The sequence below is a fragment of the Sebastes fasciatus genome, chromosome 8, assembly GCF_043250625.1.
Source record: "Sebastes fasciatus isolate fSebFas1 chromosome 8, fSebFas1.pri, whole genome shotgun sequence".
Classification (NCBI taxonomy): domain Eukaryota; kingdom Metazoa; phylum Chordata; class Actinopteri; order Perciformes; family Sebastidae; genus Sebastes; species Sebastes fasciatus.
In genome coordinates this window covers 12,789,041-12,809,246 of record NC_133802.1, presented here as the reverse complement: position 1 = coordinate 12,809,246, position 20,206 = coordinate 12,789,041, and the positions used below count along the sequence as shown (strand labels likewise).

Sequence of the window (20,206 nt, the reverse complement as noted above, 5' to 3'; positions counted from 1 at the left end):
TACACTCTGCAACAAATGTAAAATTATCTCAAAATGTATGTTATGCAGTGAACTATCATATTGCATTTTGACAATTGAACCCACAAAATGTAATTTCATTCACTTTTATCACAAGAACACACTTATTATTGTGTTTTTCTAAATATATGCAAACTGTATTTCTTTCCTGCCTATAGAATGCTCTCGCTTCATAATCTCAAAATCCACAGTATCAGAAATTATTTTTGAAAACATTAGACGCATGAAATAATGCAAAATGTCAAAAATAATGAATTAAATTTACATCTACATTCTGCAACAAATGTAAAATGATCCCAAAATGTATGTTATGCAATGATCATATTGCATTTTGACAATTGAACCCACAAAATGTAATTTCATTCACCCTTATCAAGAACACACATATTATTGTTTTTTGTAGATAAACATATGAAAACTGTATTTTTTTCCTGCCTATAGCATGCTCGCTTAAAAATCTCAAAACCCACATTGCACTAACAGGTCCTTGTACCTTTAATTCTGATGCATGCCGGGAATAGTAGTACATAACGAAGACTGGAACAACACAAGTATAGCAAAATAAAACTACATCTCCCATAATTCCTTTCTCTCTCCACTTTCTGTTGGTTACAAACAGCAATGGAGTCGCTCGGAGAAGATGCAGACTCTCCTAAGTCTGCTGCTGCTCCTGGAGACCAAGTAGAGACTAAACCCGCCGCTGTGTCGTTTGGTTTCACTAAAACAGTCAGCAAGTTTAAACCTTCGACCACCGACGCTGTGCTGAAGAAAGATGAGAGAGATTACTTGATTGGAATTGACGGGAAAGAACTGCAAAGGTAGGTTTCTTATGCTAATGCTAACTAGCACACCGGTATCAGTTAATACACAGGTTAGCAGTAGAGTCACAGTTAGATACACTTTACCGCTCTGATATAACTACCAGCTGACTATTACACTGTTAGACGTTGTTAGCTAATGTGAAATAGGTGTACACAGTGAATAAGTGTTGTTTTGAAGCGGCCCTGCTAACAGTTAGCTAGTGTAATGGAAACTGTCAACATTACAAGATGAGTCTTAATGAATGTTGAAATCAAGATCTCAAACAGATGAAGTTTCTTTGTTGTATTTTATTCTTGCAAGAAAAAGCACTGGTTATACAGAGTCACACAAAGTCTGCAGAAGAGTGCACTGCATTAGAGATTATTACAATGTGATTATATAGAAATCTACAACAGGGACTGTGAGAAAAGGAGTTTGTTTTACTCAGATAAGGAGTTGTTTTACTCGGATAAGGAGTTGTTTTACTCAGTGTCCCAGTAAAAGTCAACACTCAGTGCTTTCCCACTTCATGAGACGAAGAGTACACAGACAGTAACTTTCCACTGTTGCATAAAGAGACAGCACTACATACAATGTAATGTTCCATTACACTAGTTACCTCTCTATAACTTCACTCTCTCTTTGTGCTGCAGTTCAAAACCATCTGAGAAGCCAAAAGAGCTCATCATCCCTCTGATCCAGAAGAACCGCTGGCACCGACCGGACCGAGCCGCCCACAGCGAGGCCAGTGGAGGCAAAACACCTCAAGAAACAACTCAAGACACTGACTCTGTGGAGTCTCAGGCTGTCAAGGAACTGATTGAAGGTGTGTACATTTAGAATAAGATAAGATAAGATGAACCTTTTATTAATCCCCGGAGGGAAATTCAGGTGTCAAAGCAGCAACATCAGCAAACAGAGTGAAACACAGGAGAGGTAAAAGTATACACAAATTATAAAGACAATAAATAGAGATATAAAAGATACAGAGTGAATGGGTGAACATAGTGTGTGCAGTCCGTCAATAAATAAATGTAATATGTACATATGTGCAGTCTATTATAATAATAATAATCTATATATAAGATAAGATAAGATATTCTTTTATTAGTCCCGCAGTGGGGAAATTCGCAGTGTACAGCAGCAAAGGGGATAGTGCAAAAAACAAGATTCATCAGCTAACACGGTATAAAAAAAGAGCTAAACAAAGTGTAGCAAAATATGAAACATTTAAATAGAAGGAAGTATAAAAATAGGAGCAGTATATACAGTATTGACAATAAACAGACTATTAACAAAATTGCACAAGTGGAAAATGATATTGCACAGTGAGAATGAAATGAAATTCCACCTAAACATTTTGCACAGTATGAATTACACCTTAGTAGAAAGAAAGATAATGATATTGCACAGTCATTATACAGTATAGTGCAGTTATTGTCAGTTTTTGGTGTGTAAATGTAAGTGGTCTACTGGGAGCAGTGCTGGTTGTGGAGTCTGACAGCTGCAGGAAGGAAGGACTTGCGATAGCTCTCCTTCACACACTTCGGGTGGAGCAGCCTGTCGCTGAAGGAGCTCTCCAGTGCTGAGATGGTGTCCTGCATGGGGTGGGAGTCATTCTCCATCATGGATGACAGCTTAGCCATCATCCTCCTCTCTCCCACCACCTCCACTGTGTCGAGGGGGCATCCCAGGACAGAGCTGATATGGTGTAGTGTGTGTATGCTTGTTGTGAATGTTATTATCTCTCATACAAAGCTCCTTATACATCTCCAATTTGTGCTTGTAGACTCCCGGAGGCAGCTTGAGCAGTGGCAGAATGGCCCCCAGTCAGAAACCAACGCGAACCTCGCCATCCCCCTGTTGATGCAGAACAAAGTGCCTGACGGCTTTGAGGATGGAGACCATGTGAAAGTGGATCTACGGCCTGAATCTGTAAGTATCGATACCAATTGTGTGACAGAGACACTCACTAATCTGAAGCAGAGGTGCACAACAAAGCATGTGTGCTTGTTGCAGTGATTGGGTCAGAAAAAATATCATTCTTGATGTGATCTTTTGGTTGAAGTCTTGTATGATAAAAAATACTTTCTAATACCCTGTTTAAAGACAGGTTTTGGAAATATACTTTTTTGTGTTTTGCCATTTTGTTATTTGTGTCTTTGTTATTCTCGTGACATCACATCAAGATCTTTCCATTGCTACTACAGTGGAGTCTGAGGGCACAAAACAATTCAGTATATTTCAATATATGCATTATTTAGTTTTAGTTTTATATGAACAAGAGAGCAAAGTCAAGTAATAGAAAGTTCACCCTAACAACAGAGACATTTGACGAGGGAAAGGAGATTGGATGATTCACAGCGTTAACTGAAATTGTGAAAGCTTAGATTAATTGAAAAAAAGTGTTGAATTAATGATGATACGTACATCTGGGAGTTGACTTTATGCTTTTATTTGAATAAGCTTTCTACTGTTTTCGGCTTGGGCTTGCTGCCGTGCGGAAGAGCATTTGTATAATAGTTGTTTTGAGGAGGGAATGGCTCTCAGACCCTTAGTTAATTGGCAATTTCTTTAAATGATATCAGATGTGAAGATAACAATACAATCTGCTGGAGTTGCATTTCAGTGAGCCTATGAAAACGCCTGATAGTACAAAAAAATCTGGTAGACTGGCTACTTTGACTCAGATTGAAATTTGAGTGTGTGAAAGTGCTGACGGTCTGAGTAGATTAACACCCATGCAGAGTTGCGCGCATGCGTTGGGTGCTTTGTCAGTACAGTAAGGCTTGGGTGGCAGACGGGCGTCAACATTCTCCCCAGAGACATGCAGGCAACCAATCAGATGTCTTGTCTTTTCATCAGAGGCCTCACACGCCTCGTCACTGTCATCCCATATCTGCTTGCAGTCACTGCAGATGTGACTGTCAAAACATGAGAGTCAGGGGAAACTTGCTCGCTGTGCCCCGGAGCTCATTTTCATGCAGCCTGCTCTGTGAGAGTGGACTCCCAGCTTCCCTCAGAGGGGAAGCCTTCTGTGGAGACAGAGATGAGCAGGGCCATCGCCCGGATAAGGGCTGCTGTGGCTGCTGCCTGGTGACTTCAGTCACTGAGTCTGACAGCCTGGGGTCAAAAGGCTGAGTAAGACCGGCATGGAAAACTGCTTCTCTCTGTCAGTTGCCACTACAGCTTTTTGTGTTTCATAATTCAAAGATTACATAAAAGCACCTTATTTAGCCCTGATACACATTTGAATGCAGAATGTGGTGTTTATATTTATTTTCTCTGGTTGTTTGAGCATTTAATGTATGTCTCTTGATTTTCAAAAAGATAATATCCCTGTATGTGTTTGTCAGTCAACAGAGGCAGATTATGACAGCATTCCTGTTGAGGCTTATGGACTCGCTATGATTAAAGGGATGGGCTGGAATAAAGAGGAAGGCATTGGACGCACCTTTAAACAGTAAGTAACAAACTGACCCCTTGCTTTCTTTTTTTTTTTACCATTTCCTCTTCTAATTCAACATTATGCTTACTTCGCACCACTGTGGTGTTCTAATTTGAGCTGAAACAATTAATTAGTTGACCAACAAAAGAATAATTGGCAAAAATTGATGATTGGGTGGGCGATCTTGAGAAACTAGCAAGAGTACACTAGATTTTTAAAAATGATCCGGCCGAAAAAATGAGTATAGCTAGCAGCACTAGCTGCTAACTTGCTCCAAAAGTGAAATGATTGGATGGGTTTATTACAGTCCAACGACAGCCACATATACCCGATTTTTTTTCTTTTTTGCCAGAGCACTTGATTTTATTGGTGCTGTGGGGATGTAATGAGAATTTCGACTAATATAACAAAAACATTTCTAAAATCTTTACCAACCCTGCATTTAAGTCATTCCATCAAGCTAAATAAACTATAATATAACATCTTTAGTTCCAGCTTCTCAGATTGGAAATGTGCTACTTTTCTGTATTTCGCTACTATGAATATTGTTACAACTAGTGAAATCTGAATGTTTTTGCACATTAACCTGTAATAATATTATAGGCTATTGTATAAAAGCACTAATAACAGGAAACTTGTCTTTTTTCCCATAGAAGCAATCGACACAATCTTTCATATTTGTTCTCAAGCAGCCTCATATTTAAACACAAGATATTTCTCTCAAGCTGTGTGCACCTCCAGGCTCTTTTACATCCTGCCTATGTCCATCTCTTTGTTTATTGATTTCATTCCCTGTCTGCTCAGACATGTGAAGCCAATCGAACACGAGCTTCGTCCAAAAGGTTTGGGTCTTGGAGCTGACCGTTCCGCGATAAAGGACCTGGAGCCCACCAGACATAAGCGTCCCCCCAAGCCAGGCGAGGAGCGAGAGAAGGAGGAGGAACTAGTGATGGGTCCAGGTGGCTGTGTGCTGGTGGAGTCAGGGGCACATAAAGAGCTGTATGGCAAGGTAGCGTTGATCTGCTATGTGTTTGCACCCATATTCATCATCTGTTGACATGCAGTTATCTCCTGAAACAGAAACAAGGTATTGTACAACTAGCTGTTTTATTGTTTTCTCTGAATTACTTCATTCATGTGCTGCAGATTGAAGGCGTTGATGCAGACAACGCTCGAGTTGTGGTGAAGCTGGCTATTGGCGGCAGGTCTGCGACAATCAGCCAGTATGCTATTAAACTGGTTGGGCGCAAGGAATACGACAAAAACAGCAAAGACCTCAGTGAGTAACTCTGATCAAATGAAATAGAAAACGCTAACATTTCTGTCAAATTGTCACGTGGAAAAAAACAACACAATACAGCAATTCAGCCACAGTTTTTTTTCAGTAATCTAAAGTTCTTTCCACTAAACAGGTCGCCTCGGTAAAGCCCACAAAGACAAGGAAAAGGAAAAGGAGAAAGAGCGAGAGAAGGAGCAACAAAGACGGGAGGAGAAAGAGAGTGGAAGTAATGGCGATGAGGTGAAACACAAGTCTTCAGAAAGAAATGGAGGGAAAGATGAGAGGAAGAGGAAACACACAGAATCAAGTCAAGACAGGTATACTTATACACTTACATTTCACTATTTTATACATTATACCACACTGTAATATGTCTCATTTTCATTCATTGGTTAATCAGTTGTCAGTGTTTTCTTTGAGTAAACACACTGTGTATTTGTTTTCCTACTTTCCTCTGTAGAGAGAAACCTCCAGTGAAAGAGGCAAGGCGACCACCGGCTCCTCCCTCCTGGCTCCAGAGAGACTTGAAAGTTCGCTTTATAGACAAAGCTTTCAAAGGGGGCAGGTACTACAACTCAAAGGTAAACATTTATCATTTTTCGATTAATTACATTACCACTGAAATAGGAGCAGTCAAAATCATACCGTTTAAAAGGTAGCAAGAGTGCTGCCCAGTCACAGAAAAGCTAGGGAATATTGCACCATATAATTAGCTGCAGTGTTGGAATAATTATAAATGTTGCGATTCTTTCATCGCGGTTAAGATCAGACTTGTTTTCCTTCTAGATGTGTGTGGAGGATGTCCTGACACCGACTATGTGTGTGTGTCGAACTGAGGAGGGAAGACTGATAGACGGTGAGTCATTAGTGCTATGTCAGTCTCTCTTGGTGTTCGTTTTTTCTTTTTCTCTGGTTTATCATACAGACATGATCAGTGCCTTATTGGCTACGATTGTGCTAATACAATATAGTGACCTTTAATATCTGCTGTATTAGTAGTGAAGAGGTGACCCCTCTATCCCTGAGTGTTGCTTTAGTAACTATTATAAAAATGTTTGAACAACCCACTGTTTCTTCTCTCGGTGGCAGATGTGAAGCAGGACATGCTGGAGACCATTATTCCAAAAAGTGAAGATGATGCTATAATGGTTGTACTGGGCGAGCACAGAGGACAGGTAAGCAAAGGTTCATCCATGCAGCAGGATGTGTGTACTGGTTTGTACCTTTTTTACTAATCAGTGTGTACTAATGTATGTTCAGGTCGGCCGTATCCTCCAACGGGACAAGAACAAGTGCAGAGCGATGGTCCAGCTCGATCGACACGAGGAGAAACTGTTCACACTGGATTATGACACCATTTGTCACTATGTAGGAGCATCAGACAACTGATTCAGATATTCCCTCTCCTTTTCCATCCCATCTGAAATGTTGTTTTTGTGATATTCAAAAAAATAATGGATTTTAAAGCATTGCAATTTTGTAATAAAACATTGTCAAGAATGTTATTTGTACAGATGTTATTACAAGATCACCACCCCATAAAGAAACATTCAAGCCATTTTCACAGTAATCTTTCAATTTATTAGCAAATGAAGTCCACTAATGGCTTTAGTAACAACAAGAAGGTCAAACTTTAGGTCATATAAAAACATATTTACAACTGTAAACTACATGTTTAAGTATGAATGCACTGGTGGTGTAAAAGCTCAGCACTCAATTTTTTGACATGTACACGTTTCAGAATGAAAAGGGGAACTTAGGAGATGTCACTCTGTAATGGCAAATGTTAAGATGTGAGCAAAGGGAAGACAAAACTGTACAGCTGTGTCTATTGTTTCGGTTTCCCCGGGAGCTCTGCTTACTCCTTGGGTATCTGGTTAGCTGCGTTGGCCCGAAGCACGGCTCCTGGACTCGGGTACGGCCGCTGCTGGAACAGGGGCCCCGCCGCTGTGGTATCTGCACCTGTCTTTGCTTCATTACGCTTGGGCAGGCCACTTGACCACGTTCCCCTGTAAAGAAATTTACATTTGTTTGAATAAATAGTTTGTTTTTATACATTCTGCTCACACCTTAAAAAGGAGCACTCCACCAATTCTATACTCAGACTGTATAATGTCTTCTGTGGAGGAGCTTTGTCAAGTCTGAGAAAATAATTGAGACTACTTCTAGCAGAAAGCCTGCGTTCCAAACAGTGTTGTGGAGTTTAAATTATGTGGATGTTTACTAGACAGGGAGTAATGAAAATATGCATTAAGTTGCATTGTGGGAATTGTAGGATCCAGAGTTGTTTTTTTTCAAGCTTGACCCATACTGGTGATTGAAAGTCAGAATATTTCAGCCTCCAATGCTTTTATTTTGTTCCGTCTGTCTCCCTCGACTATATGGAGGTGCAATACAATATTTCTGGAGTACTCCTTTAAAGAACGGACCAACAGCTTGTTTGATTATCATGACTGTAAATACTGTACCTTGGGGCATCAGAATAAGCACTTGGATCCATCGGGTCCATCTCATCATCTTTTCTTCCTGAAAGGAAAATAAATGTGTAACATCCATTCATGTAGAAGAAAAGCATCATTATTTAGAAAATGCTTGTGTTGTACGATAGAGATGTAAACATTACCTCTTTTGTTCTTACTGTACGGTGCTATGTCCTCTCTCCTCGGCTTTCTTCTTTCTCTGTCCCTCCCTTCGTCCCTCTCTCGCTCTCTGTCCCGTTCCCTTTCCCGATCTTTGTCTCTTTCCCGCTCTCGCTCTCTGTCCGGCTTCTCAAACGGCCTCTCGACTCTTTCATCTACTCCCTCAGCTGAACAATGGAAGTAAAATAAATGCAATAGTCACTAAATAAACAAACTGCATTCTGAGATTATTTGCCAAATAATGACCCGACCTGCAATGATTTGTGAGATTGCAATGCTGATCATAATTCTGTGTCATCAAAATATTATGTTACGGGGGCTTTATAAAAGCCATACCTCTAATTATTTTCTTGGCAGGTTTTGTTATAACTGCAGTTGGGTCATTTGGGGACAGCCAGGCCACCAACTCTGTCTCCACATTCCAGTAATAAGGAAGACCACTGTGGATTGAAGAAAAAAGAAAATCAAATGGTTGAATTTGCAGAAATAACTTATTAAATAATCCATGATAAATAATGATGAATAATGTCATTAGGAAATTAATTGAATTTATTTAAGTGTTAAATATTAAATAAATAAGACATTATTACAAAAAATAATCACAAATAACCATAAAATAAGCCAATATGTTTTCAAACTGTTAAAACTTTAAAAATATTGTTTCATCCAACATTATTGTCTAATGTCTAATCTAACAGTATTAAAGGACATTTTCATTTCATTCCAGCACTTTTTATTGCAAAATTTCCTTTTTTTTATTTCACAATGTCATTTTTCCAAATAAGAATTTTATTTTATAATTTTCTTCATGATATAAATCAGGCTACAAATTACTGAGAAACCACATTTTTCGACACTAATCTTAACAAAATAATCTAGATTTACTGACCACAAAAAAAAAACCCCGTTATAACCTTTTGCAAAAGGCTATGTCAGTGCCAGAAAGAGGCCGACAATCCTGTTATAAAAATCTGTTGTGTTTGAATCTCAGTTTGACCCCATAATAAACATTTGAGCAAAAATAAAAATACTATTTTATGGGACTTTAACCATCTCGAAACTTGAAAGAAAAATGTTTATGTAAAAATATGTCAGTCAACAATTTATTGTAGAAATCACGTATATACGTACCAAGCAGGGTCGAACACTTTGTACCAGTTTGGTGGTAGATTCTCAACTCTGGTGGATTCATAATCTACGTTGTTGTCATCGTAATCTTCAGCAATAATCTCCTCATCTGCCTCTGGATGAATTGGAGGAGAAAAGTCGTTACATGACACATGAAAAATAAAAATGTCTGAATGCTATAATGTGCCCAGGCTTTTCTTATAAAATGTTTTCAACTACCATGGTCTGATGGTTTAACAATCCCTCTCTTGGCCAAGCGGGCCAGCAGTGCCGCGGGTAGAGGCATCCTGCAACAGAGAAGGGAGGATTAACTCATGATGATGATGTTACCAGGACTGCAAACCTTCATCCACCGACTTCATCAGCTAGAAGCAGGGATACACAAACAATGGCCTCTGTCCCTATAAAATTATACTACTTACCCAATCATCCAAGTATAATGACATTGAGTCGATAAGGAAACCAACAGAGCTTTATTTTTCGCTTATTTATTTGATGATTGACTATTTTCCTGTTTAGCTCTGTTTTATTATTATTATGTTCTTAGATATGTTTCTCACTGTAGCTGTCTTAGGTTACCTATCTTATGTGGAATTTTTTTATGGATGCAGCAATCCAATTTTCCTACAATGTGGGTCAATAATGTGAATCTTGAACCCAACTCAAAAACTGTAAATATATGTATAGTTATTTGTAGGTACTTTTTGGTTTGTGTGACAGTTTGGTTAGGGGAAACAAGCAATTTGATGACAAAGTATTGGGGCATTTTAGACATTTACACACCAAAAAATTGATTGATTAACCGAAACAAATAATTGCCAGATTTATCAATAATTAAAATAATAGTTGAAACGTAAACTGATTCATTTCTGTTTGCTACAAGCCAAACGTGTCATAGCTTTAAAATGGAAGGATATTCTGAGACCTAACTCTAGTCAATGGATTAAAGAGATGTCTTCTAGTCTGGCATTAGAAAAACTGACTTTCATAGTAAGAGGTAAAGTTGAGGATTTTTATATGATGTGGAAACCTTTCATACATTTTATGAACGGCCTGATTGTAGATCCCTGTGATCGGATAAGTATTGGTGCTACCACCGTCACTCCAAGGTATAGCTTGTAATTTGTATCATTGCTGGAGCAGGTTGATTGTGAATAGGGAGATAGAATAGGATGATGACTGAATTGTACACTGATTTTTTTTAATTGCTTATATGTATATGTGTTTTTGTATGTGTATGTGCTGCGTGTACATATATGTGTATGTATGTATATATATATGTATGCAGTATATACTGTATATCTATATATAAATACTTCTTTTTTTTTTACTTGTGTGTATTCTTTTTACTTATATATCTATTTTTTGTATATAATATGTTTTTCCTGTATCTATACTGGCTTATTTTATATTAATATTAGGTTTGTTAAGTTTCTTTGTACCGAAAATGTTATTATTGGGGACGTTTGTGAATGTTTGTTCTGTTGTTTCAAAATGAACAAAAAAACAACAAATATAATATTGAAAAAAAAAAAATGTAAATAATAGTTATTTGCAGCCTTAATACCAAAATACTGATTGTATGCCCTTATACAGTATCTGTGCATCTACAGCTGGTGGTGTTTTAATAAAAGTCACCACTGTCTATATATAAAATGCAACAGAAGAATGCATCAAAGCCAGTATTGTCCAACAGCAAGATCCCTGTAAGTTATCCTGAGATATAAGGAAAGGTCCCTGAAGCCTGGGTGTCTGAGGAGACTTCACTGATGGAGACAAAGTGGTTCACTAGTCATTTAGTAGTCAGTAGGTCATTCTCTGTATGCTGTTGTACCTCTGCGGCTCCTCCTGGTGAAACCTTAGTTAGTGCTGCTCTGCTACATACTACACACCAACACGAAAAACCTACACTTATATATAGACTTTAATGAATGAAAATAACTCCAACATTACCTGTGTTTTTAAGTAAATCTCCTCAGAGCTCCTCGAGGAAGAGTGCACGACACGACTTCCCACAACAGCACACGGCGCGCGCGCACAGTGATGACGTAGCACCGCCGTTCTCTTGACGACAACAAACATGGAGGAGTATGCCCGTGAGCCTTGGTGAGATATCAGATTAAACATGTCTTTATCGTTGTTTATGATAAATAGTTCACCTCTGACAAAGTTTAGTCCTCTTAGTGTCATGGTGCAGTTGTTGTGAGAGTGAACGGAGAGGCTGTGAGTGATAGCTATCTATCTATTTAGCTTAGTGAAGGGACTTAAAGACATCAAGAGATAAAGATGTGAGTCAGTTACACACAGCTAGCTGCTGCTCTGAGCTTCAACAACCTTTACACTCATGTGTCTGTGTTTTGAAGTGACAGCTGGAGGTGTGGCACACAGAAAAATACACCCCCAAATTACAGTTCATTCATGTTACTCAAATAATATTATATAGCTCAGTTTAAATGTGTGAATTTGATCAATCAAGCCTCCAGAGACCAACAGAGAGAAAGGCTACAGTATATTCATGATAACTAAAGATAAATCCTGGACCAGCTCCTATAGGACAGGGACTAAGACTGATATATTACTGTCATATGCAAGGATATTGCCAGAATCCCTGGCTATGATTGTTCAAAATGAATTGTGCTAACTTATAAGATAATATAATATTTTATTGATACCCAGAGGGGAAGTTCAGGTGTTGCAGCAGCTCAAGGACATAAATAAGTACAGATAAGTAGAGAAAGTAACAACATAAATAAGAGGTATATGAAACTAAAATAAGAATATAAATAAAAAGCTCTGACTTTTGACAGTTGTGTTATAATATAAGTAATATGTAATGTGATATATGATGGCAAGTTAAGGGCTTTATAAATAAATGGAAACCAGTACCGGTTACATCTTGCTGTTAGAGAGGACCAGTTTAATGTAATGTAATGGACCTGCATATAAGGCCAGTGTTAATCCAATGCTGTTGCTGAATTGAGACTCAAACTTAAGCACAAATTTAAGTTTTGCTAGTTTTATTTATTTTTACACTTTATAAAAACTTCAGAGAGATATTGTTTATTTATTTATTAAAATTGTCAGTTAACTTTATAAGAAGCTGGGACCTCCCTGCACTTTTTGTTTTAAGATAATATTGAAAAGTTCTCTTTTAATTAAACATATGCTTCAATGCATTTCAATGAAGTTTTGTGTTGTTCCCATTCTTGACACCAAGATTTAAATTTTTACTGCAAATGTATATCGGTTCAAAATATCGGTTATCGGTCTCCTTGATTACTAAGAATCGGTATCGGTATCGGTCCTGAAAAAACCTTATCGGTCGATCCCTAATGTGATTAGTGGCAACAAAGTCAGTAAGATATAGTATATGTAGACATTGTACGCCAGACTAATGATAATTAACATGCATACAACATAATAGAAATATAATAGAGTATATAATGTAATATAACAGCATAATATAGTATGGGATATAAGATATAGTAAAGTAAAGTATAGTATAGTATAGGTGAAATGTAGTAATATTGTATCACGTAATATATTGTATGGTATGACAATATAACATATCAAATATAGTATAGGATAAGTATAGTATGGTATAGTATAGTACAGTATAATATATATAAATATAGTATAATATATCAGCAACAAAATATAACATAACAAAATCATATAATATTAAAATTATTTTGTGAATGTTAGGCTACAGTTGTAAGAATATGCGTGTAACTCCCTGTGTAGGGCTGCAGTTATCAGGTACAGTATTTGCATAGTTTAATGTGTCCATTCTTTTTTAGATTAATTTGTTTTCTGTGTATAAAATGTCAGAAAATAGTGAAAAATAGCCATTTGATATTTTTGCTTGATAAATGATTTAAGCAATAAATGTGTAAATAAATATGAATAATAAATAATAAATAGATTGTTGTAGATTATTATTCTGTTCTATTTTTAATCGACTAATTGTTTCAGTATAAGTATGATTGTAGGGCGGCACCAATAAAAGTCAGTAGGATGGAATGGCTCAAATAAAAATCACTAATTCACCGTCAATTATACATCCAAATTAATTATAGTAGCAAAGTGTGAATTCTGTTTTGGTACCATTTTCCTTTGGAGTGCTGAAAATGCACATCTTATCTAAGCTTCAGTATGTCTATTTTTCTACATTATGCACTTTGTCTTATCTTAACATGTTTTCTCGCTCTCTGCATTCCTGCAGTCCCTGGAGGATAGTGGATGACTGTGGAGGTGCTTTCACCATGGGAGCTATTGGAGGAGGGGTGTTCCAGGCGATCAAGGGCTTTCGTAATGCCCCTGCAGTGAGTTCACCACATAAGAATAATAATATTTTTACTAGCTCCGATTCTCATCACTTTTTTAATGGCAGAATTCAACAGTGCTCTAATGTTTCAGGGTGTCGGACACAGACTGAAAGGAAGTGCAAATGCAGTGAGAATAAGAGCTCCTCAGATTGGAGGTGAGGAGGTCGTCTTTTGTAACTACGAATTGGTTCCTTTACTGTAGCTCTTGGAATCTTAATAAGCTTATGGAACATATAACAGTTCAATAGTATAATTTTTTGTGTATGTTAAATGATTTACATGCAATAGGGTTTGCTGTCTTTGGGTAGCTGAAGCCCAGTTATTACATTTACTTTGCCTAAAACTAAAATCATACATTAAACCCGACATGCAAACACTCCCTGGCTTGTTTTTGGTGGCGTTGCAGGTAGCTTTGCTGTTTGGGGAGGGCTCTTCTCCACAATCGACTGTGGTTTAGTTCGCCTGAGAGGGAAAGAGGATCCTTGGAACTCTATAACAAGCGGGGCGCTGACTGGGGCCATCCTGGCAGCACGCAGTAAGAGGAAGCACCATATAGCACAATGAACTGACCAAATCAAATGAATTAGTGTGATTCAATGAATTTTTGTTCTGGAATTTTTGTGTTCTCCAGGTGGGCCGTTAACTATGATGGGTTCTGCCATGATGGGGGGAATTTTGCTCGCTCTCATTGAGGGTTTTGGGATCCTCCTAACCAGATATACAGCACAGCAGTTTCAGAACCGTGAGTGAAGATGATTGAGTTTTGCAAATTATACTTTAATCGTCAATAATCTATATTTTTATATTAACAATGATTGTTTGTATGTGAAAGGTGTCACTCATAGTGATGAACCCACAGAGAATTATCACCTGTAAAGTTCTCCTCAACTTTTCAACATCTTTCATCTCAGTTTTAGTTCTCTGATCTGCAACTTTACAATTCTGGTTCACTGTCACCACTCTCATAGTGTCATTTTCAGCAAAAAGAAATCTCCAAGAACCAACTGTATGCTACCTGCCTCACACCAAACAACAGGCAGATAAGGTTGGAAATCAGCTGCTGACCATTGTGAAACAATTTGCAGCTATCAAACCAGATATTTCCCTCAGGAGTTGGTGCAAATCAAAGCACAGCTAAGAAGAAATTGACTATTGGACTCACATTCGCCAAGTGGACAAAAATATATCTCCAAATGAATGCCAATTAATGCTAATGTTGCTCCATATCTGCTGGATGTCTAAATAGTAAAATGTGTGCTAACAAGTTCACCATATTAACGTAAAAATGTTATGAACACAAGTTGGACTCAGACGCTGGCCACAGACAGAGTGGCGGTGTAAAAGAGTCTTTTATTGCCACAAGAATGAGGATATGAGACTAATGGCTGTGAATGGGAATCTGGGATCCACGGGGAGGAATGGGGATGGCAGAGATGAAGCTGGCGTGGGCAGATGATGAGGTGAAACGTGGAGAGCAGGCGTAGCTGACAGGCAGGCGAATAGTGATCCTGAGGCATGAGAAAACACGAAGCAAACACTAGGAGTGGACGATACTGAATTTAGATATAGATATACTGATATGTGGGTAGTTGATGAGAAGCAGGTGCACTTGATGAGCCAATCGCACACAGGTGAGTGTGATGAGTAGAGCCAGTAGCCAGGAGAATGAGGAAGGGAGACCATGCCCACGCCAGCACACAGACAAAACAGAACACAGAGAGAGAGAGATACAAACAGAGGAACACAGAGAACACAGGGAAGGGGAAAACACTTGGGAAAATACATAAGTTATGGCATGGCCATAACAAAAAAGTGATAATATGTCAGTGTTGTTTCCGTTATTGAAGGTTTAAATGAACAAGAGGAAAGTAATTCAGTCCCTCAAAGTACTCATGCAATGTAATTAGAGTCTCGGGTCTGATCAATTCCTCCCGGACACAAGTATTCTCACTGTATTATTGCTAATAACCCACTTATACAAAGTAATAACCATTAGTGAATGACCACAATGTGTAACTGATAGCCCACTGTGGCAGTCTGCAACACTGTGAGAAAGGCCTCTTTAAACACATAGAGATCTTTTAGTTGTTTTGTGCTGTAATTTCTGTTTATTATTATACAATATATATTCTGGTCAAATGTAGAAAATGAGGCTACAATGATTTGTAATAAGTAGAAACCACAGACAAACAATAGACCTTTTTCACTCCAGACGTTTTGACTCATGGAAATGCAGGAAATGTACAGGTGAAACTAATTTTGTTAACGATGACTCTAGCTGGCTCACCTAAACGGATGCACTCGTTCTAAATGTTATTAATTACATCTGTGTTTTTACTACTAAGACAACCAAAATGATTGCTGTGAAAACAGTCTATAGACCACAAATGTTCTGAGTTTGAGCTCTCACTTTTGCTAAACTGGAAAAAACTTACTGTGGTGCCATAAGTCTTTTTGCACCTATACTTAGTGGATGCAACAAGTTACAGCATTTTTTCTGAGACTTGTGGATTTGTGGACTAATCACAATCGAATATTCAATGAAGCCATGTAATAACTATATGTAATGGTCTAAGTGCACATATATTGTATCTTGATTATATTAATACATTGAACAAACAGGATGCCGCCACAAAAACCTAAGAAATTAACTTGATTTGTGTCTTCCTTCTTGTTTTCTTCAGCTATTCCCTTTACAGAGGACCCCAGTCAGCTACCTCCAAAGGATGGAGGTCAGCAGCAGCAGCAGCAGCATCAGGGCATTAAAGGGCAGTTTCAGTAGAGAGCAACCAGGACTGAGACCAGCTGTGGACACAGTGAGTCAGACCAGAGAGTAGGGGGGACCAGACATTACAGCAGGTATCAGGAGGACCAGGAGGACCAGATACTGGTCTCTACAGTGGTGTCAAGTAGGTGCACTATGTACTTATACCTCAGGGGCAAATTACTGTGAGTTTATTTATTATGTTTATTTATGAGTGAATTTTTGTGACAAATGTCATGTTTGCACCTCCGGCATCTCATGCAACATTTTCTGTATTAATGTTTGAAATCAATTTGATTATTCAACATCCAGGTAAAAGCTATAAATTAAAGGCATAGATTGACATTTTGGGAAATTTGCTTTGGTGCAGAGAGTTAGATGAGAAGATCAACCACTTTCTGCTGGAGCCAGCAGTTGGTAAGCTTAGCATAAAGACTGGAAACAGCTAGCCTGGCTCTGTCCAAAGGTTACCAAATCCACCTACCACCACCTCTAAATCACACTAATTAACAGGTTGTATCTTGTTTTTTAAATTTGTACAAAAATTGATGTGTAAAAACTAGATTTTTTTTTATTTTACAAGGGGTTATGTGTTTCTTACCAGGTGCTGTGACTTCTTGAATTGGCATCTATCTTCTCATGTAACTCTCAGCAAAAAAAGTGAATAATTGTATTTACTAAAAGATTAAACTATTCCTTTAATATTCCAAAGATCTTATACATGTATGCACAGATATAGTAAACAGTGAAGCCAGTGTTTTAATGGCTGCAAGGCAGAACGGTAGAGCACTAAGAAAAAAATAGATGTCGGAGGAGTTTTACCATGAGAGTGGTATTCTGAAAGTTGTGTAGTCTCAAGTCTTTAATTATGTGTCAGCTGTGACAATCAATGCAAAGAACTTTGTGTTTTTGAGTGATGTAAGATGTGTCTAGTAGGCTCAACAAAATCTCATGCCACTCTGTTTCCAGTTTCTCTTAATAAGGTCTTGCCTCGCCTGGCAGCTTTTGTCATTTTGAATCTTTGTTGAATAGTTATTATCTTAATGTATTAGAAGGATGAGCACAAATCGTGAAGAAATATGTACGAGGTTCCTAGAAATGATGACTTGAATGTAGAATGTAGAATGTAAGTAATGTAGCACTTACACATGCACCCCTAGTCACTTTGATCACTGCGTTATCCATCAAGCAACCAAGCACTTTTTAAAGCCCATCTTTCTATTTTTTTAGTAGCATTCGCCACGGGAGAGAGATGGTGCAGTATGATCCTGTGTTTAGCAGTCAAACTATGTTTAGAAAGAATGTTTATTTTATGTATTGTCTTAATATATTTATCTTGCAAAAGCTGATTTAAAAAAATAAATAAAAATAAAGGCATCAGATGTTCTTTAAGATTTGAGATGGTGTTATTTTTTCACACTGCCCTAGATTCAGAAAGCCTAAAATGATGCAGTGATGTGAGATAATAACTTGAAATGACATTACAAACATTACTGCAACTTGGCGCCCCGGTAGCTCACCAGGTAGAGCAGGAGTCTCAGGTATCAAGGCTAAATCCTTACCGCAGCGGCCCAGGGTTTAAATCTGCAGCTTTTTGCTACATGTCATCCCCCCCTCTCGCTCCCTTTCAACTGTCACTGTCTCTATCAAATAAAGGAAAACAAATAATCATGACTTGCACCTGAAAAAACATTACTTGCACCTGATAAAGGGAAAAAAAAAAAAACATTACTTGCACCTGGAAAAAAAGGATAATAACATGTCTTGCACCTGGAAAAAGGGGAAAAAAACACATTACTTGCAACTGAAAAAAGGAAGAAAAAAAACATTACTTGCCCCTGAAAAAGGGGGGAAAAACACACGACTTGCACCTGGAAAAGGGGAAAAAAAACACGACTTGCACCTGGAAAAAAAGGAAAAAAACATGACTTGCACCTGGAAAAGGGGAAAAAAAACACGACTTGCACCTGGAAAAAAAGGAAAAAAACACGACTTGCACCTGGAAAAAAAGGAAAAAAACATGACTTGCACCTGGAAAAGGGGGAAAAAAAACACGACTTGCACCTGGAAAAAAGGAAGAAAACAAAAACATCAGTTGCACCTGGGCTCAATCCCATTGTCTCTGTATTCGCTATGAATGAGCGCCTCCTGTCGCCTCTCAGCTGGTACTGCACCCCCCGGCTGCTTCTCTCCAAGGTCCTGAAATATTTTCTAACTTGCAGTAGTGAAGCATCCTAATTTTTCTATCCTGACAATACTTCTTAATATTCCTCTATTCAGTTTAACTATACCTTCTCAACACAGCCCCACAGCGAGCCTCAGAGTCTGTGCTGAGTGAGTTTACCTCCACCTTCCTCTGGACAGATTTCCACTGTCATCCTTATAAACGGCTCAGCTGGTTTAATCCTGTCGGCTGACCACCGCGGATACAGGGACGCGTTAGTTTTAATACTCCCTCACCGGAATGTGCCTGCGTGGATAAACGCAACTGCAGATTTTTTTATTTACACGCGTAAGAAATTTGCAGAAATCGTCTTTTAATTGGATTTGTAGGTTAAAGTGAGGATGGCCTGCAGCCGCTCAGCTGCGTGAGGATGTGAGATGACAGGCGGCAGATGGTTTAACTCCTAGAAAGTTCTCTCTCTTTGGGCTTTAATTCATATCTGTGATCCAATACGCGTCGCGGATCCCCCTGAGGAGTTGATGGTGGCTTTTCTGAAGTGATTTGGTGGTGTTAAACTGCGGACATGGACGGGGCAAAGAAAGGTAGGAAGTCCTCACAATGTCTCTGAGGTTTTGTTTGCACAAAGTAGAGAAGAATATGCACATTACACCTTCAAAGTTATGCAAAAAAATGCACATAATACATCCAGATATTGGCCAGTGAAGGTGACAATATTGGTCAAACATAGTTTATCTTGATAGTAAATCATGTTTGCGGCAATTAAAATCCAAACATACTGTACACATTTAACAATAATTAGAAAACAGGCATCACATTCAATATTTCCACAATAAGCAACTCTGTTTTAGCTCTTTTTTCTGTCTCCTCTGTAGTTTTTACTACTGGGTGAGATAATAAATGTACCTGCAGGCTTAGGGCCTTGTCAACAGGTGATCATGGGCCTGCTACTGTAGGGGATAGTGCTGGGCTAAGTGCCATGCTGCTCCTAATAAAGAAGTAGGTCACATCTGGTCCTCTATAATATGACGACAGAATACCTGTCTGTTGCTAAAGCCATGCGTCAAATCCTTCCCTGATTGTGTTGGATAATAAACTGATGATGACGATGATGATGATGATGATGATGATGATGATTACAAGGTGTGAATGTTGTACACAAACAACAACTGATTGATTGAATGACAGTAAAGGTATCCACCGATAGACCCACTATCTATAAGCAAAATACTGTTTATGTCTATTACCCCGGATGTATTAAACATTTATTTGCTCAGAATAAAATAATTCACATTACATACATTTTTTATTGGTCATGTAATATTTTACTTTCTGATATTTCATATTCAGGATGCTTAAAAACACAGTTTAATACTAATTTTTTTTTTTTTTTTTTTGACAGATGCCCCCCCTGGGGGGGAGGCAGGAAAGTCCGACACCCTGGGGTCGACTGGCTCGTCCAGAAAAAGAGGAGGGGGGGCCAAGAAGGCGATTCAGGCGAACAAGTCGGCCCTCAGGGCCCCCCGAGCCCTCTGCTGCCTTACCCTCAGCAACCCCATCCGCATGGCAGCCCTGGCCCTGGTAGAGTGGAAATATCCTTCTCTGAGTCGGTGTATGTT

General features: G+C 38.4%; 4 protein-coding genes across 4 annotated transcripts in view; 2 read left to right on the top strand and 2 right to left on the bottom strand.

The window, feature by feature from the left end:
- Nucleotides 1-20,206, bottom strand: part of rad21l1 (RAD21 cohesin complex component like 1) — a 148,757-nt gene that overhangs the window by 6,093 nt on the left and 122,458 nt on the right. The window lies entirely within an intron of this gene.
- Nucleotides 610-7,605, top strand: gpkow (G patch domain and KOW motifs). The gene is made up of 11 exons (XM_074643482.1): nucleotides 610-836; nucleotides 1,473-1,645; nucleotides 2,609-2,754; nucleotides 4,176-4,282; nucleotides 5,072-5,276; nucleotides 5,414-5,546; nucleotides 5,680-5,863; nucleotides 6,007-6,127; nucleotides 6,333-6,402; nucleotides 6,636-6,721; nucleotides 6,807-7,605. The coding sequence occupies exons 1-11, from the start codon at nucleotides 640-642 to the stop codon at nucleotides 6,933-6,935; spliced, it is 1,551 nt and encodes a 516-aa protein (XP_074499583.1). The 5' UTR covers nucleotides 610-639; the 3' UTR covers nucleotides 6,936-7,605.
- Nucleotides 7,105-11,410, bottom strand: pqbp1 (polyglutamine binding protein 1). Its single transcript, XM_074643483.1, has 7 exons — nucleotides 11,267-11,410; nucleotides 9,533-9,600; nucleotides 9,317-9,428; nucleotides 8,522-8,625; nucleotides 8,170-8,352; nucleotides 8,015-8,072; nucleotides 7,105-7,555 (listed from the first exon to the last, which is right to left on the bottom strand). Exons 2-7 carry the CDS (start codon nucleotides 9,597-9,599, stop codon nucleotides 7,405-7,407), a joined length of 675 nt encoding a protein of 224 aa, XP_074499584.1. The 5' UTR covers nucleotide 9,600; nucleotides 11,267-11,410; the 3' UTR covers nucleotides 7,105-7,404.
- Nucleotides 11,281-17,791, top strand: timm17b (translocase of inner mitochondrial membrane 17 homolog B (yeast)). The gene is made up of 6 exons (XM_074643484.1): nucleotides 11,281-11,419; nucleotides 13,539-13,638; nucleotides 13,733-13,796; nucleotides 14,048-14,176; nucleotides 14,273-14,383; nucleotides 16,326-17,791. Exons 1-6 carry the CDS (start codon nucleotides 11,394-11,396, stop codon nucleotides 16,421-16,423), a joined length of 528 nt encoding a protein of 175 aa, XP_074499585.1. The 5' UTR covers nucleotides 11,281-11,393; the 3' UTR covers nucleotides 16,424-17,791.

Coding starts and splice junctions, on each gene's coding strand:
- pqbp1 (XM_074643483.1), bottom strand. CDS start 9,599: ATGCCTCTACCCGCGGCACTGCTGGCCCGCTTGGCCAAGAGAGGGATT. Junction 9,429..9,532: donor TGTTAAACCATCAGACCATG/GTAGTTGAAAAC, acceptor CAATTCATCCAG/AGGCAGATGAGGAGATTATT. Junction 8,353..8,521: donor TGCCAAGAAAATAATTAGAG/GTATGGCTTTTA, acceptor TCCATTGTTCAG/CTGAGGGAGTAGATGAAAGA.
- timm17b (XM_074643484.1), top strand. CDS start 11,394: ATGGAGGAGTATGCCCGTGAGCCTTG. Junction 11,420..13,538: donor GAGTATGCCCGTGAGCCTTG/GTGAGATATCAG, acceptor GCATTCCTGCAG/TCCCTGGAGGATAGTGGATG. Junction 13,639..13,732: donor GCTTTCGTAATGCCCCTGCA/GTGAGTTCACCA, acceptor CTAATGTTTCAG/GGTGTCGGACACAGACTGAA.
- gpkow (XM_074643482.1), top strand. CDS start 640: ATGGAGTCGCTCGGAGAAGATGCAGACTCTCCTAAGTCTGCTGCTGCT. Junction 5,864..6,006: donor ACAGAATCAAGTCAAGACAG/GTATACTTATAC, acceptor TTTCCTCTGTAG/AGAGAAACCTCCAGTGAAAG. Junction 6,722..6,806: donor TGGGCGAGCACAGAGGACAG/GTAAGCAAAGGT, acceptor ATGTATGTTCAG/GTCGGCCGTATCCTCCAACG.